The sequence below is a fragment of the Xiphophorus hellerii genome, chromosome 6, assembly GCF_003331165.1.
Source record: "Xiphophorus hellerii strain 12219 chromosome 6, Xiphophorus_hellerii-4.1, whole genome shotgun sequence".
Taxonomy (NCBI): Eukaryota; Metazoa; Chordata; class Actinopteri; order Cyprinodontiformes; family Poeciliidae; genus Xiphophorus; species Xiphophorus hellerii.
Genome location: NC_045677.1, coordinates 28,382,679 through 28,400,009, shown reverse-complemented (window position 1 = coordinate 28,400,009; position 17,331 = coordinate 28,382,679). Strand labels below are relative to the sequence as shown.

General features: G+C 40.3%; 3 protein-coding genes across 3 annotated transcripts; all 3 read left to right on the top strand.

The window, feature by feature from the left end:
• The first annotated feature begins 1,521 nt into the window (after positions 1 to 1,521).
• epdr1 (ependymin related 1) lies at positions 1,522 to 4,951 on the top strand. The gene is made up of 3 exons (XM_032564602.1): positions 1,522 to 1,832; positions 3,464 to 3,672; positions 4,433 to 4,951. Exons 1-3 carry the CDS (start codon positions 1,597 to 1,599, stop codon positions 4,624 to 4,626), a joined length of 639 nt encoding a protein of 212 aa, XP_032420493.1. The 5' UTR covers positions 1,522 to 1,596; the 3' UTR covers positions 4,627 to 4,951.
• A 1,005-nt stretch (positions 4,952 to 5,956) lies between these two features.
• On the top strand, positions 5,957 to 17,036 carry LOC116721921 (E3 ubiquitin/ISG15 ligase TRIM25-like). Its single transcript, XM_032565952.1, has 2 exons — positions 5,957 to 6,558; positions 16,923 to 17,036. The coding sequence occupies exons 1-2, from the start codon at positions 5,986 to 5,988 to the stop codon at positions 17,034 to 17,036; spliced, it is 687 nt and encodes a 228-aa protein (XP_032421843.1). The 5' UTR covers positions 5,957 to 5,985.
• On the top strand, positions 11,551 to 13,318 carry LOC116720952 (tripartite motif-containing protein 16-like). Its single transcript, XM_032564476.1, has one exon. It carries the CDS (start codon positions 11,580 to 11,582, stop codon positions 13,242 to 13,244), a length of 1,665 nt encoding a protein of 554 aa, XP_032420367.1. The 5' UTR covers positions 11,551 to 11,579; the 3' UTR covers positions 13,245 to 13,318.
• Positions 17,037 to 17,331: the final 295 nt, after the last annotated feature.

Sequence of the window (17,331 nt, the reverse complement as noted above, 5' to 3'; positions counted from 1 at the left end):
AAGTTGCATTCACATAGGCCTGTCGCGATAAACGATAAATCGATTAATCGTACGATAAATTAAAACTATCGACGTCATTTCAATTATCGGCATTATCGTCTCTCCCGACCTTTTTCTCTTTCTGTTAATGACACCGAATGAAAAAAGGCTCAACTCCAGTGCTCTCCACTGACCCTCCCTTCCTCATTTCCTTAGTGTAAAGCCCAGCGCAGAGACACGATCTTAGAGCTGTCGGCCGATTGTCGGCCCATTTTCAAAACCTGACAGACCACACATGAGCCGACAGAAATCCTAGGTATAACGGTTCGATCGGTTCGTTCCTGCCGTGTGGTGTCCAACAATGGGCACAAAATAATGGCTACAAGTTCAGTGAACTAATTTTAAAACCAGGCATTAATCAATGCTTTACTACAATCTACCTGCAATGCATGTGGCTAGTGTCAGCGTAAAGTCCTGACTGAATGAAAATCATTAGAACCTATTTACGTCACGTTAACGAAGAACAGCTGAAAAGTTACCGGGTTTATCAACTGCGGTAGTAATTTCGCTCCAACTCCTCCTCTTGTCATTTCTATATTCTTTGCATGTTGAATAAACATTAATGTTGTTTCCACGTCGGCTGGACTTCGGGTTGCTCCGTGTCAGCTGTTTGGGATTCCCCGACGTAATTTCCCCTCAGAAAGCTCAGAGGATAATCCGCGCTTTCTGATTGGCTGCCTGTCACTTTCAACAGGCTGCGTTAAGCTCCCAGTCGGGGAAAAACCCCTGATTTAGATCGGAGCGGCAACGAGGATCTACCGTAACACACCACACAATCTTAGAAAGACCAAAGGTCTAAGATTGTTGTATGGGGAAAAATAGGAGCAAAAAATCATGTAGTGTGAACTATTGCATCAGGTAGTCGATGTGCCCGTCTTCTCTATTTAAATCTAATTATTACTGAAGGGCAACATAATATACAGACTTCATAATCTGCACTCTTTGGGTTGAATGCAGTATTTATTTCCACTTTGGCTTTATGTTGTTTAGTTTTTATCAAGTACATTTTTTGTTAATGGAGACTGAGAATCCATTTTGTTTTTGGTTGTTTTGTTTATTTAGTTTATCAGCTCAAGTGTTAAATATTCTTTTGAAAATAAAGTGTATCTATCTTTGGCAGGAAATCGCATGCATTATTACGTCATTTCCATTAAATCAGTGTAAAAAGGTCTTCAGACAATATTATCGTTTATCGCAATAATTTTTTGAGACAATTAATCGCTCAGCAAAATTTGCTATCGTGACAGGCCTACATTCACATCTTTCTTAATTCATTAACGCTCAGGTTTTCCTCATTAAAGAGTAAAACATTTTCTTTTTCAAGATGTTGATATACCTATTTAAATCATTTTTTTAAACCCTTTTTAATTTATTTTTTCTTATTTTATTTCACTACATTGATGACGGCAACTTTTCGAATCTATGCTTTTATTCTGAAAGCTAAATAACTCTACCGGAAGTCGCGCTGCAGCTTATTTTGGTTATCTTGTCAGCAGCCCCTGCAGACCGTTTCCATCATCAGCTACCACCGGAGCGAATAACGGGACTCCGGGCAAAATGCACCGACTCTTGCTAGCGTTTGTGGCCGCCGTCGGGGTTTCTGGGTTCGGCCTCCCCCGCCTGGACGCCTCCCCGGCGGCCGAGCCTTGCGACGCCCCGCTGCAGTGGGAGGGAAAGTGGGTGTTGTACGACCACAGCACGGGCAGAAACAGCCGGGCCGCGGTGTCCTACGACGGCCAGAACCAGCGGATCCGAGTCCTGCAGCAGCACAAGAAACACACTCCGTGTCAGAGGTACAAACAAGTCGTGGTTCGGTGATGAGTTTTAATCTATTGTAAATGCTCCAAAAAAAAAATCTATCTCATATTTTGTTATTTTAACTAATTAAAGTTAATATATACACTTGTTCACTTTAAATATCAATTTAAAGTATCTGAAAAAGACCAAAATATTTAACAAAGTTGAATCAGGTAATATTTCCAATGCCACTGAGCAAGTTGGTGTTTTTGTTGTAGCAAAAATATTAAACTAACAAATATTTGATCAACATGTTGAATAACTAAAAAACACCAGTATTTATTCACCGATTGTATAAACAAAAGAGCAACATATTGCAGTTGATTCATTAATAATTGCTAGATCACAAATGAAGATACTCCTAAACGTGAATTAGTCGTAAACCAAGATGAGGTTTAATGAATCTGTCTTAGAGACACAGATAAGTTTCAAATATGAATCTTTTTTCTCCAAAAACTTTGATTTATCCACCAGATTTTCCACGTAAAAACTAAAACAGAACAGAGTCAAAACTCCTCCCACATGTCAGGCGTTAAAATCTGTAATTATCAGCAATAAAACAAGAACTGAAACTGATTCTGTCACAGCCACCAAACTCTGTAGGTTAGTTATTTTAAAGTGATACGACTGAATTATAACGCGGGAAACAAATTTAAAAATCAACCAGTTAGAAATATTTAGCATTGAATGAAAATGACTAATAAAGTCCCCAGAAGATCCTGGTAAAGTTTCCTGTTGTAGAAACATTTATTATCGGTCAATATTTATTTTATTTTATAACTTTGATCACTTTGGATGTTTAAATTTCCCCATACATAAAAGTTGATAAAAATAATAACTTCATTATAAGTCTTGTTTTAAGATAAGCTTATTACTGTTATTATATGAACTAAGAATTTGCTAATATTGTGGCAGGTAATAAATAATAATTAATAAATTACTCTATTTTTTATTTAGGAGGAAAATAAATGGATTATTTTGGAGTATATTTTTATTTTGTTTTAACCTTATGTTTGTATTTATCTTGTTCTTATTGTTATCTTGCTTCTGTTTATTGAATTCATTAAACAACGTCTGTTTTTATGTGCTACACTAATAATACACTAAAACTAATAATAGTTTTTATTATTATATGAGAAAAAGTTGAAGAAGTTTATCAAATAAAAATACATAAAACTAATCTAATTTCTAATTAATTTTCTTCCCAAGTGAAAAATAGATAAGCTGATGTTAAGTATAGCTGATTTATTGATTATTAATCACTTACAACAATATAAGCAAAGTTTTTAGTTTGTAGTAATACATGTTTATCACCTTTCTTCCATGTTCAGACCTCTGCTGGCTGCATTTCTGCAGAGTCTGTTGTCTAATAATCAGCGGCGCTGCAGGAGTAAACAAGCACAAAGTCTCTGTGGCTCTGAGTTGTGAAACGGCGTCTGGCAGATAAACAAAGGCTCAGCCTGTTTAATCAGCGTTAGTTTGCTTAGTGTGCAGCTTGGTTTGACATCACTGCACTCAATAAAGCCAATAAAAACATGCTTGTAATGCAGCTTTTCCAAAAAATATATTGCACTGCAGACAACTAATGTTTGCACTCCAAATCTCCTTTGTTTTCTTGTATTTGCAGGTTTTTTGAGTACATCTACCTGTACCAGAGCAAGGTGATGTTCCAGATCGACCAGAAGACCAAAGAGTGCTCCAAGGTGGCTCTGACCGAGGCCTGGGATCCCTTCGACATCCCGATTAACTCCACCTTCGAGGATCAGTACTTCATCGGAGGCCCCGGGGACAACGTGGAGGTGCAGGAGTGGTCGGACAGGAAGCCGGCTCGTCAGCGTAAGAACGCCACGCCAAGCTGAAAAAACATAAAGGCTGAACTGAATCTGGGAAAACGAACTAAATGCTGAGTCACTGTAGTTGGTCAGAACCAGCTGCTTCTCAGACGACTCCAAACTGAGCTAAAATAAATCAATAGATAATAACAGAAATAATACATAACAGTTCAAATCTGCACTGCAAAAACATAAAATCTTACCAAGTATTTTTGGTCAAGTTTCTAGTGCAAATATCTTAGAACAGTTTAAAAAAGACAAAACTAACTTACATGTAACATTTCAGTAAGATATAGGATTATAAGTCAACAATTCCTTAATACTGATGAAAAAGTACCAGTTCCATTGGCAGATAAATTCACTTATAACATGAGAAAAATGTCTTGTTAAAATGAACTAGTACTTTTACATAAAAATTAAAGAATTATAGTCTTAAAACAAGCTCATATGTCTTTCTTAAAAGTTACTTGTAAGTTAGTTTTGTCTTATTTCAACTGTACTATAATATTTACTAGAAACTAAACTAAAAATACTTGGTAGGATTTTGTGTTTTTGCAGTTCCTAGCATGTTTTTGTAGCATTTTGCTCTTTAGCCTGCATGTTATCAGTCCACCAGCAGAGGGCGACATTTGCAGCTGGAAAATTAAACCTGATGTTAAAACTCTGGCTGAATTTTCTGTTTAAAGTGTTACAGACTTCAGAATGAACAGCTAAATTCTCCTTCATCTCCTGGTCTTCGTACCATCTGCTCATTTTTCCTCCAGATGAGACCTGGGTTGGCATTTACACCCTGAAGGATTGCTACCCGGTGCAGGAGACCTACACCAAGAACAGCACCGTCACCACCTCCACCCGCTTCCTCAGCCTGCAGCTGGGCATCAGCGACCCCAAAGTCTTCACCCCGCCCTCCACCTGCCAGTCGTCTCGGCCGGAGAGGATGGCCGGGTTCTACTGCTGAGGCCTTCACCGATAATCAACAGCCTTTTCAGTCTGTAGCTGCTTCCTGGTACAATAATAAACACTAAGAGAACAAAACACATGTAGCTGCTGTAGAAACTGTCACTAATGATGCCAAGATCTTCTGTTGAAACTTTACTTTATTAATTTAAATCTGAATGAATAAATTCTGAAATCACTGCTGTGGGACAAAGATGCCTAAATAAACACTGGTTTATTGTAATCTGTTGCTTTTCAGAGTGAAAGAAACTACTGATTTCATTCTTAATGTTTTTTAATATGTGATGCCCATATAATAAAAAAAACATTGTTAATCTGAATGAAAAGTGAGTTTTGAGATCATTTTCTTGTACATTATTTTGAAAATACTCAAGTAGTCTCCAGAATGGAGTCAGCCATCTTTATGAGAAGGCCTTGACCGCGGCATGCCTTCCAGAACGAGCTGAGTCCAGAGGTCTGTTGGTTCCTCTTTACACCAGCCGTGATTTTGAAAGTTTGCTCTAAGTGGACGACAACTGAGGAAGCAGTGTGGCTTTTTTAATGCATCTATCCATCCCTTATCCAACATGCTTGTCCTTACAGGGTTTCCCAAAGTGAACAGGGGAGAGGCGCGGGACACCTGGACAGATCGCCAGTCCACTTTACAGATGCCTTTATCCTGTATTCTCTGAAAATGAGCCCTCATAGAGGGATCACATGAATGCCTGTGCAGGTGGACCTGCTCTGCAGACACACCTTCCAAACCGTCCAGATGGAGTGAAAGGTGGCGTGCACGCTCTGCAGTAAGTTAGAAAAACGAGGAAGTGTGCTGCAGCAGGGTGCGAGGGTAACGGACCTGGTACCTGTCGGTTCAGTTCGATGCAGGGGATCCATCCCCACCGCTGGGCTTTGACCTGAACCGACAGGCACCAACCAGGTCGCTGCAGGTTACTGTTGTGGATGCTGAACCCTGGGTGTGGGATGAATTCTGTGCATCTATTGAGAAAAACTTCCTGTTGGCATCAAGAACGTTGATTTAGTGCCTCACAAGCAGGGAACAGAACATGCTGCTGTTTGTCTTCTCCATTTTCCAAGAGAAGTGTGGATGCTGCCAAAACTACTCGGTATTCCTGGATAGGATTATAAGGAAGTTCAAAGTAATGTTTTTCATATACATTAATAAATGACTGACAGCTGATGAGATGTGTGAGAAACAAAACTTTAAACAGAAACCAGAACATCAAATTCCCTAAACGAATGGGATGTTTTTAATGGTTCTTCTTTCTCTGAACACACAGTAGGTATTGTTTAGTTATATTTTCCTCTTTGCCTCCAAGTCAGGTGTGCAAATGAGGGCTATTAACATGCCTCTCGGGTATTTATGAGCTGCAAAGGTTCATTCATTTTGCACAGCCAAACAATTTGTAAACAGGAACCAACGCTTCTGCAAATACTAGCTCAGTGTTGCAGAAGAGGCACAGAGTCACCATTAGATAGAGCAGAAATGGAGCAGAAAGGAGATCAGATGAACCAGGACCCCTTCTCCTGTTCGATCTGTCTGGATCTACCGAAGGATCCGGTGACGATTCCCTGTGGACACAGCTACTGTATGAACTGTATTATAACCCACTGGGATGAAGAGGAAAAAAGCAACAGCTGCCCTCAGTGTGAGCAGACCTTCACAGCAAGGCCTGTTCTGGAGAAAAACACCATGCTAGCAGCTTTAGTGGAGCAGCTGAAGAAGACTGGAGTCCAAGCTGCTGCTGCTGATCACCGCTATGCTGGACCTGAAGACGTGGCCTGTGATTTCTGTACTGGGAGAAAACTGAAAGCCATCAAGTCCTGTTTAGTCTGTCTGGCCTCTTACTGTGAGAAACACCTTCAGCCTCATTATGATGTGGCTCCTTTAAAGAAACACAAGCTGGTGGAGCCGTCCAAGAACCTCCAGGAGAACATCTGCTCTGTGGATGAACATAAAGGCCACATCACAGTGACAGCAGCAGCAGAAAGGACTGAGAGGCAGAGAGAGCTGGAGGAGAGACGAGGAAACATCCAGCAGAGAATCCAGGACAGAGAGAAAGATGTGAAGCTGCTTCAATGGGAGGTGGAGGCCATCAATCACTCTGCTGATAAAACAGTGGAGGACAGTGAGAAGATCTTCACTGGCCTGATCCGTCTCCTCCAGAAAAGAAGCTCTGATGTGAAGCAGCAGATCAGATTCCAGCAGGAAACTGAAGTGAGTCGAGTCAAAGATGTTCAGGAGAAGCTGGAGCAGGAGATCACTGAGCTGAAGAGGAAAGACGCTGAGCTGGAGCAGCTCTCACACACAGAGGATCACAACCAGTTTCTCCTCAACTACCCCTCACTGCCAGCACTCAGTGAGTCTACACACTCATCCAGCATCAACATCCGTCCTCTGAGACACTTTGAGGACGTGGCAGCAGCTGTGTCAGAGCTCAGAGAGAAACTACAGGACGTCCTGAGAGACTCATGGACAAACATCTCACTGATGGTCACTGAGGTGGATGTTCTACTGTCAGAACCAGAACCAAAGAGCAGAGATGAATTCTTAAAATATTCATGTGAAATCACTCTGAATCCAAACACAGCACACACTTATCTAAAGCTATCAGAGGGGAACAGGAAGGTTACAGCTTTGGATCAACCTCAGTCTTATTCCAGTCATCCAGAAAGATTCACTTCATGGTGGCAGGTTCTGAGCAGAGAGAGTCTGACTGGACGCTGTTACTGGGAGGTGGAGTGGAGAGGGAGAGGGGCTTATATAGCCGCTTCATGCAAGAATATCAGCAGAGCAGGAAATGAATGTGGATTTGGTCGAAATGACAAATCCTGGGCTTTAGATTGTCACCAAAATAGTTTCACGTTTTGGCACAACAACACTGCAAGCTCCATCTCGGTTCCTCAGTCCTCCAGAGTCGGAGTGTACCTGGACCACAGAGCAGGTATTCTGTCCTTCTACAGCGTCTCTAAAACCATGACCCTCCTCCACAAAGTCCAGACCAGATTCACTGAGCCGCTGCACGCTGGAGTTTGGCTTTACATCTGTGGGAGCGCTGCGGAGTTCAGTAAACTTTAATTACGTCTGTCTTCTTTATCAGTTACTGGGTGTAATTAGCACTAATATACAGTATATTGCAATATTGTTTTCATTTAAGTTTCCATTCTGTGTTTTTAGCTCATGTAGATGACACAATATACCACTGCTAATGTTTTAGCAAATACAATAATCATGTAAACTGTAATTTACTGTTTGTAAAATGGCTTGAGCATTTTATTCATGCGTAGATTTATCTTCATCACTCTTTTGTTGTGGGTTGAATCAACTAAATGTTGTATGTTTTGCAAAAACTTTACCATACCAGCAGAAAGACTTGACTACATTGCTCAATAAAGAGAGAAAAAGACTTTTATTTGGTTTGTCATTTATTTCTGAGCTCCTGAAACTTCAGTGGCAGAACATCTGCAGGTGTTGGATGATGTGGAAACAAAGCGCCACAGATTATGAGGAAGCAACAATCAAATCTAGATCTGCTCACTTCTCACTGAGAACTAAGTGAGAAAAAGGAGAACAGTCTCAGGTTTGTTCCCGGTAAAGCTGCCGGATGATAAACAGTCATGTGTCCTTTTGACCCTCTGTAGTGACGACTTGGTTTGACGTTTTTTCACAAATATCTTGGTCTCTAAAAGTGGGAGAAAAGGTGGAGTCATTTTCAGTTCATAAAGCCTGAAAGCCTGATTTTTCCAGCTCTGGTCTTTAACAGTTTTTTGCTCAGATTCATCAATGAGACACAGATATGAGCAAACACTCCCAGTTTTAACATATTTTCATCCAAATCCCAGTTTAACCCCAGCTTGTAAGCGTTAGAGATGGTTTGTCATTATTATTATGTCAAACTGAGGTTTAAGACCCAGCGAGTCTGAAAGCCTCTGCAGGTGATTTCTACGGCCTTGTTGGGTGTTTTAGGCCGTGTTGAGCTTAGAAAAAATTAAAAACCCAATCAGCGCCTTCTAATTTTATTTTTATGTTTGAACAGAAAGCATAAGATGGTATAAGGCTTCCTAAAATATTTCATGGTTCACTAAACTGTAAAAGGTTTTTCTGGTAAAATTTGACTCTTGAAGATTTGGGGATTGAGGTAAAAGGCCGTAAGCTCTGACACTAACTTTATATAAAATCCCAAAATATGTGGTAATTTTGTTCAGTGACTTTAGTGAACTCTTATCTGTTTTATGCATTGATTATGACAGTTTAATAATTGTAGGAGATAATCCCCAAGACGGTCAAAGCTGTGAAACATTTCAAACTTGAGCCAACAACCAACTGCTTATCTTTAGATTTCCGGTTGTGTTCAGCAGTTGATTGAAGTCATTTTTCAGAATTTCATGTTTGTGTTTGGAGTTATTATTAGCATGAATGGTTAAATTCTCAGCTATTGGGCGGTCATAAAGAATTGTCAGTATTTTGTTCTGTTTTATTGGGGCAACATGTCACCTCAACATTCACCTCAAGTCCATCAACCTTCATTTCTATCAGGTCAAATCTCTGGAGAAGCTTGTCAAAGTCCTCTGTGGTGAATAGAGTCAGAAAGTAAAGCAAACCTAAGTATTTTACTGGAATAAACATTTTATTTATTGAAGGTTTTTACACATTTGTCCGAGTCTGCAGATGGGGTTGCATGTGAATGTGTGTTAACACTTCCTTCTTTTGTATGATAGCATCTATTCATGAACTTCCTTGATGAATCAAATGCTCAGAAACAAACAAACAAGTTTTTAAAGAAAAACATTGACTAAATCTTTTGAAACAGAGAAAAAACATTCAGTAGGTAAAGATTATATGTCTGCACACATTAAAATATGCAAAGGTTTAGTGTTACTATCCAGAAAAACAGTCCAGTGTGAAAACATTTGTAAAGAAGCAGCCTGTGCTCTTCAGAGAAAAGCACAAGATGATTTGACAGTCAAATGACTCTAACGTAACTGCATGCAGCGCCTGCTTTGTCTAAGTTAGAAGGAGAAAATATCAAAGTTTGCATACTCACATATTTACATTTCTGGGAGCGGATGCAGAACTTCCTGGCAGCTACTTCTTATCCAGTTACAACCAGAACGGTGCCTTAAAAGAAGAAGATGGATAAGATTAAAATAGTTTGTGTCATCAGGTATTAACAGAAACATCACTGCTTAAATCAGCTTTGTGAAAGTCAGTTTATGCATGAATGAGCTGCCTGAGCCTGAGGGCTAATTGTGTTAGCTCAGTGTGTTGGTCTGTTGGACACAGGGCTTTAAACTCTTTAGAAAAGGTTCAGACATGCCATAAGAAGGCCGGCCAGACGCAGAACCTCCAAATGAAGGATTCTTCTTTAATGAAAGGCAGAACCGGTGCTGATCCAAACAGAAGTTCACTGGGAACTTGTTTGTAACTCTCATGACGTAATCAGCACAAAGAACCCAAAGACTGTACTCAGGTAAGAGTAGAAATACTTCAACATATTTTACTCAAGTAAAAGTAAAAGTAGCCATCCAAGAAAATATTCAAGTAAGAGTAAAAAAGTATTTGGTAAAAAGTAACTCAAGTACTGAGTAACTGATCAAACTACGCAAGTAAAAATAAAAAGTATAGCGTAGTAAAAATACTTCTGAGGGCACATTTTTTCCAAAAAGTTACTCAAGTAAATGTAATTGAGTAAATGTAACTAGTTACTCTCCAGCTCTGGTAATCAGAGTGTTACAGGAAGTTTCTGACCAGGATCAGATTTGAATGTCAGTTTTTTACTCAGTGTTTTGCATAAACAAACGTTGGTTAAACTGATCAGAAATCAGCCGTCTTCACTGCATGGAGACTCTGATCAATATTAAGCAATAAATATAACAAAACCACAGAAAATACAACTTCTAAACAATCTCAAGTGTTTAAGCAATAAATATCTTATAAAAACTGAAAGGTTTTGTGATCAGAAAACTTTGGTTCAGACTCGAGGTCCACAAAGAAAAACAACTAAATAAACAACCAAACAGATATACACATCCACAATCATATAAAAATAAAATTACATCAAATGTAAAATGAAAATTACATGAAGTTTAGTGACAGGAAGCTGCAGCAGTGCTCCACAGCTGTGAATAAAATAAAGCTCAACCGTGGGTTTACTACGGCCGTGATCATTTTATTTTCAGATTCATTTATATCTAAACGCAAACATCAGATTTCTAAGCACAGCCTGCAGAGTACTGACTCCAGCCAACTTAATGTCTTCTCAGGCTTCCCTGTTCATATTCTGTCCACAGGTTTACAGTATGTAGAGGCATAAATATGCTTCAAAAATATTTTTATCTCAACTTTTCTGACCACAAACTACATTTTTGTGAAAGAATGTCACCCTGAACATCCAACGTGCTGCTGTTGAGCGCTTATCTGCAGCGTGGACAGAACCTGGACAGATCACCAGTCCATCGCAGGACAATACGGAGACACACACACACACACACGCACACACACCCACACGCACCCACACACACACACACACACGCACCCAAACACTCCTAATGAGAATCTAGACAGACCAATTCAACAGATTTCCCTTAAAACACATCCAGTCTGTGCAGCAACAATGATTCTTTAATTTTATTAACTGATACTGTGGAGAGATTAGAGTTTAGATGTCTGAGTTTTGGTGATTCAGTCAGTTGTTATGAACAGAAAACTCTTGTGGACATTGTTCAACTGTAATACTTTCAAAGACTTTGTCTTCCTGGAATTAAAACTTGATATCTCTCACTCTTCTTCCTGCTCTCAAACAAACCTTGATGCTGGGTGGAACTAAAACCTGATGAAGGTGAAAACTGATTGGCTGCAGCTTCTCTGCGCTGAAACATGATTCCTAGATCAGAGCTTAATCCTGTATATGTTTCCAGGAAACAAAACTCACACAGTCGCTGTGACTGAAAACAGAAATGGAGCAAAATCTGCAAGACCGAAAAACTTTCTCCTGTTCGATCTGCCTGGATTTACTGAAGGATCCGGTGACGATTCCTTGCGGACACAGCTACTGTATGAACTGTATTAACAGCTTCTGGGATGAAGGTGATGAGAAAAACTACAGCTGCCCTCAGTGCAGAGAGACCTTCTCACCAAGACCTGTCCCAAAGAAAAACACCATGTTAGAACCTTTAGTGGAGCAACTGAAGAAGACTGGACTCCAAGCTGCTCCGGCTGACCACTGCTATGCTGGACCTGAAGATGTGGCCTGTGATTTCTGTACTGGAAGAAAACTGAAAGCCATCAAGTCCTGTTTATTCTGTCTGGCCTCTTACTGTGAGAAACACCTTCAGCCTCATTATGATGTGGCTCCTTTAAAGAAACACAAGCTGGTGGAGCCGTCCAAGAACCTCCAGGAGAACATCTGCTCTAAACATGATGAGGTGATGAAGATGTTCTGCCGCACTGATCAGAAGTTTATCTGTTATCTCTGCTCTGTGGATGAACATAAAGGCCACATCACAGTGTCAGCTGCAGCAGAAAGGACTGAGAGGCAGAGAGAGCTGGAGGAGAGACGAGGAAACATCCAGCAGAGAATCCAGGACAGAGAGAAAGATGTGAAGCTGCTTCAACAGGAGGTGGAGGCCATCAATCACTCTGCTGATAAAACAGTGGAGGACAGTGAGAAGATCTTCACTGAGCTGATCCGTCTCCTCCAGAAAAGAAGCTCTGATGTGAAGCAGCAGATCAGATCCCAGCAGGAAACTGAAGTGAGTCGAGTCAAAGATGTTCAGGAGAAGCTGGAGCAGGAGATCACTGAGCTGAAGAGGAAAGACGCTGAGCTGGAGCAGCTCTCACACACAGAGGATCACAACCAGTTTCTCCTCAACTACCCCTCACTGCCAGCACTCAGTGAGTCTACACACTCATCCAGCATCAACATCCGTCCTCTGAGACACTTTGAGGACGTGGCAGCAGCTGTGTCAGAGCTTAGAGAGAAACTACAAGACGTCCTGAGAGACTCATGGACAAACATCTCACTGATGGTCACTGAGGTGGATGTTCTACTGTCAGAACCAGAACCAAAGAGCAGGACTGAATTCTTAAAATATTTATGTGAAATCACTCTGGATCCAAACACAGCTCACACAAAGTTGGTTCTGTCAGAGGGAAACAGGAAGGTGACAAAAATGGGTCACCATCAGTCTTATTCTAGTCATCCAGACAGATTCACCGTTTGGTTTCAGGTTCTGAGTAAAGAGAGTCTGACTGAACGTTGTTACTGGGAGGTGGAGTGGAGAGCGACATGGATTCATGTATCAGTCGCATACAAGAATATCAGCAGATCAGGAGATGGGAATGAAAGTAAATTTGGAGGTAATGACAAATCCTGGGCTGTAAATTGTTACTCAGATGGTTATCAGTTTGGTCACAAGAACATCTGGACCTCCATCTCAGGTCCAGTTTCCTCCAGAGTCGGAGTGTACCTGGATCACAGAGCAGGTATTCTGTCCTTCTACAGCGTCTCTGAATCCATGACTCTGATCCACAGAGTCCACACCAGATTCACTGAGCCGCTACATGCTGGAGTTTTAGTGTGGTACAATGCAGGTTCTGCAGAGATTTGTAAACCCAGCTAAATTTTCTTCCACTATTATTTATGTTAGAAAAATTATCTAAGTTCATTTACTTGTCAGTTTATTTGAAAGGTTATGTTTTCATATTATTATTTTGTTTGATGTTTACGTGACTCCTTTTCTTCTGTGAAACACTATTAACCATTTTTAGGATGTTTGCCTGGAGGCTAGAGACTTTACACATTCCTGTGTTATCAGCTCCATGTGTAACTGATTAGTTGTGGTCAGCCATGCCCTTTTAAGGGCATGCCCACAGAAGGTTCCAGAGCACCCTGTAGAAAAAGGTCATTGGTCAAATTCTTTGTGTGACTATGTGAGAAGGCCCAACCTCCTTCCTTGTATTTTCTAATAAAGCCAAGTGCAGAGAAAGATCTGGCAGAGTTGATCCCAGACAGTGTTTTACAGCGGTATTCCGTGTCTCGGGTCTTCCCTCCTTTCTGCAGAAAAGACAATTATGCCTCTGGTTGAATCTTTGCTAGTTAGGAATTAAAATAAACCTATCAATTTAACTCTGAAATATTTCTCCAGATGAAAATCTAATCTTCTCTTGGCTCTAATAGTTTTGCTTTAATATTTGAATTGATGAATTTGTATGTTCTGGTTTCTCTTCCTATGTTCGTCAGAAAGTTGTTTTAAATCAGAAGAGATTGAAGTGAACTGAAGTTGCTTCTGTTTTATTTTCTGTAATCCAAAGAAGAAAGTGGAGCTAACATCAACTTAGAACTGATGCTGTTTTCTCCTCAATTCTTTAGATGTAGATCAGAAAAATAAATGTCTGCTGTTCTGTCTCTGGTTTCCTTCAATAAAACAACTTGATAAAAAAGAAATGTGGAAAGTTTTCTTTTCATTATTGCAAAAAAACTATTTTCTTTTTTAAATAATGGAATATATTTTTTAAAACTTTTAAACAAACAAGTATAAAAACAAGTAAGGCTCAGTTTGTCAACAAATAAGGAGTCACATTAGAACAAACCATTGGCTGGTCGCCACCTGGTGGTGAGTTATAGAACTGCAGGGGAGACTGTTGATCTGGTTTCAACAGTTTTTCTGTAAGATTCAATTTTTTGGGTGGAGAATGTCACATGTTGGAAAAGTTTAAAGAAAGAAAACCATCAATAACCTTCGAGGCTCATCTGTGTTTCACTGGGAGCTGCAGTTTGTTTTCTGACACATTCTAATGTGTTAACGCAAAAAACTGACGTAAAACTGAAACAGCATCCATACACAGTAAACCCAGACAATAGACAACAGTTCCCAGAAAAAAAATCAGTTGAACAGATTCTGTTTGTGATTCCGACTTACAATAAAAAAAATTTAAATGAAGGATAAAGGAGTTTTTCCTAACAAACTTCTACTGTAGTTACTGATCTCAAGCAACTCTTTGTTATTTATTGCAAAAATGAGAACAGCAAAAAAAAACATCCTCAGTGTCTGTTCAGTCTGATCTGTTCTAACTAGGCAGAAAGTCATCACCTTCTGTACTTAGGTTATCACATGGTTTCTTACCTGAAGTCTGGAAACTAATGCTTCATCAGGACAAAGACCTTCAAAACCATGACAATGGTTGAGGCTCCATTCTTATCAAACCCTCCATAAGTTCCAGTAGCATAAAAATACAATAAGCCTCACATGGATGTAACTGTTGCTGTAAAGAAAGGGAATCATTTCCTAACTAACAGATGAAAATGCAGCAAACAAAGGGAAGTGTAACGTCAAGCCAATATTAAGGTCAGTCATTACTCACTAACTATTACAGAGTCAAGGCATTGTGACATCAGTAAATAGTTGGCACAAAATAATGCAGAGCAACTTAATACAGGTGTGTGACCACATACTCTCTGATGTGTATGCAGGCACATTATAGACATCTGATCCGATTTATCAGGAACATCACAACAGCACTGTGTTCAGTCTGTAAAGAGAAAATGTCAGGAGCGCCTCCAGCTGGACACTCCAGGATCACATCCAAGGTTTGGACTTGGAAATGATCTGTGCACACATCCAGCAGTGGATAGGAAGGTTTGCTACATCAGCACCTATTTAGCAAAAGTGAGTCCATGTCAGGGCTGCACAGTGGTGCACATGGTAGCACTGTTGCCTTGCAGCAAGAAGGTCCTGGTGTCTTTCTGCACAGAGCTGCATGTTCTCCCTGTGCATGGTGGGTTCTCTCCGGGTTCTCCGGCTTCCTCCCACAGTCCAAAAACATGACTGTCAGGTTAACTGGTCTCTCTAAATTCTCCCTAGGTGTGTGTGTGTGTGTGTGTGCCTAGTTGTTAGTCCTGTCTGTCTCTGTGTTGCCCTGCGATGGACTGGCAACCTGTCCAGGTTGACCCCGCCTCTCGCCCGCTGACGGCTGGAAACAGGCACCAGCACCTCCCCGACCCCAACGGGATAAAGGTGTAAGAAAATGGATGGATGGATTCCATCTCCCATTTTGTGCATCAACTGTTTGTTTGTTTATTTTTTTTGAAAATTTCAAAAACCGCTTCAAGCGAGAATAAATCTGTTTGCAAAAAGCCTTGATGGAAACACAGCTAGTGTCAAGGAAACACACTTCTTACATAGTTTGTGGTACATGCTCACAATGTGATGTATGGCCCAGAATCTTCGGGTACATTGTATGATATTTTGTTATGTTGCATTTGTTACTGTCAAAAACAGGTTGTGTTGATAGGATTTACACATTGTAATAAAACTAAAACTCATTTAATGTCTAATACATTACATTTAGAAGGTTTGCATAGATTGTATTCACACTCCTCCAAAATCCTTTCTTATCATGAGAAACAGATTCAAATCAAGTATAATGGAAAAATTCTGCTGGAGGTTTGAGAAAAAGATCTCCAGGAATCTGGCTCTGCTGAGAGTCACGTAAAAGTTTTGTAGGTTTTTTAAAAAGATGCAAGATCATCAGAGATTACATGTTAGAGACCAGTGGGTTGGTAAATAAGTCAGATGTTTTGAACAGAAAACTGTTAGAAAGACAGTTAAACTTTAAACTTCATTACTTTATGAGCCTCCCTCTTCCTGGGATCAGAGCCTAATATTAACCCTCATTCTTCATGCTTTCAGACAAACCTTGAAGCTGGGGGGACCGGCATCTGCTGAAGGTGAAAGCTGATTGGCTGCAGCCTTTCTGTGCTAACATGTGATTCATAGATTAGAGCTTAAACCTGTTAATGTTCTCAATCAATCAGTGAAACTCACACAGTCACTGTGACTGAGAGCAGAAATGGACCAGAATCAGCCGGACTGAGAAATTTCTCCTGTTCGATCTGATTGGATCTACCGAGGGATCCAGTGACTATTCCCTGTGGACACAGCTACTGTATGAATTGTATTAAAACCCACTGGGATAAAAAGGATCAGAAAAGAATCCACAGCTGCCATCAGTGCAGAGAGAGATTCACACCGAGGCCTGTTTTAAAGAAGAGCACCATGCTAGCAGCTTTAGTGGAGCAGCTGAAGAAGACTGGACTCCAAGTTGCTCCTACTGATCACCGCTATGCTGGACCTGAAGATGTGGCCTGTGATTTCTGTACTGGGAGAAAACTGAAAGCCATCAAGTCCTGTTTAATCTGTCTGGCCTCTTACTGTGAGAAACACCTTCAGCCTCATTATGATGTGGCTCCTTTAAAGAAACACAAGCTGGTGGAGCCGTCCAAGAACCTCCAGAAGAACATCTGCTCTAAGCATGATGAGGTGATGAAGATGTTCTGCCGCACTGATCAGAAGTGTATCTGTTACCTCTGCCCCCACCTCTGGACCACTGAGGTCAAAAAACAAGACTTATAGTGGCAAGACTTTTGCTTTGATAAGCCCAAAATATTTGAAAATATTTTCAAAGTCTTTGCAAATGATTGCAGGATGTCTGAGAAGTATAGATTGGTTCTTCATCACAGATATACAATGAGATTGCATCCAGATAAGTGACTTTCATCAGGGGTAGCAGAAAACGGGAATCGGATTCAGCTTCTTCCTGCAATTAAACACACATCTTCATATTGTATATTTCTTTACTGTGAAGACGCTTCAATAGCGCATTAATTATCATTGCAACCATGAAAATAACACCTAAAGAATTCATAAC

What these genes read in the sequence shown, in the direction of transcription:
- epdr1 (XM_032564602.1), top strand. Translation starts at nt 1,597, where the DNA reads ATGCACCGACTCTTGCTAGCGTTTGTGGCCGCCGTCGGGGTTTCTGGG. An exon ending in AAACACACTCCGTGTCAGAG is followed by an intron (nt 1,833 to 3,463) that starts GTACAAACAAGT and finishes TTGTATTTGCAG; the next exon opens with GTTTTTTGAGTACATCTACC. An exon ending in CAGGAAGCCGGCTCGTCAGC is followed by an intron (nt 3,673 to 4,432) that starts GTAAGAACGCCA and finishes TTTTTCCTCCAG; the next exon opens with ATGAGACCTGGGTTGGCATT.
- LOC116721921 (XM_032565952.1), top strand. Translation starts at nt 5,986, where the DNA reads ATGAGCTGCAAAGGTTCATTCATTTTGCACAGCCAAACAATTTGTAAA. An exon ending in CCAAGAACCTCCAGGAGAAC is followed by an intron (nt 6,559 to 16,922) that starts ATCTGCTCTGTG and finishes CTCCAGAAGAAC; the next exon opens with ATCTGCTCTAAGCATGATGA.
- LOC116720952 (XM_032564476.1), top strand. Translation starts at nt 11,580, where the DNA reads ATGGAGCAAAATCTGCAAGACCGAAAAACTTTCTCCTGTTCGATCTGC.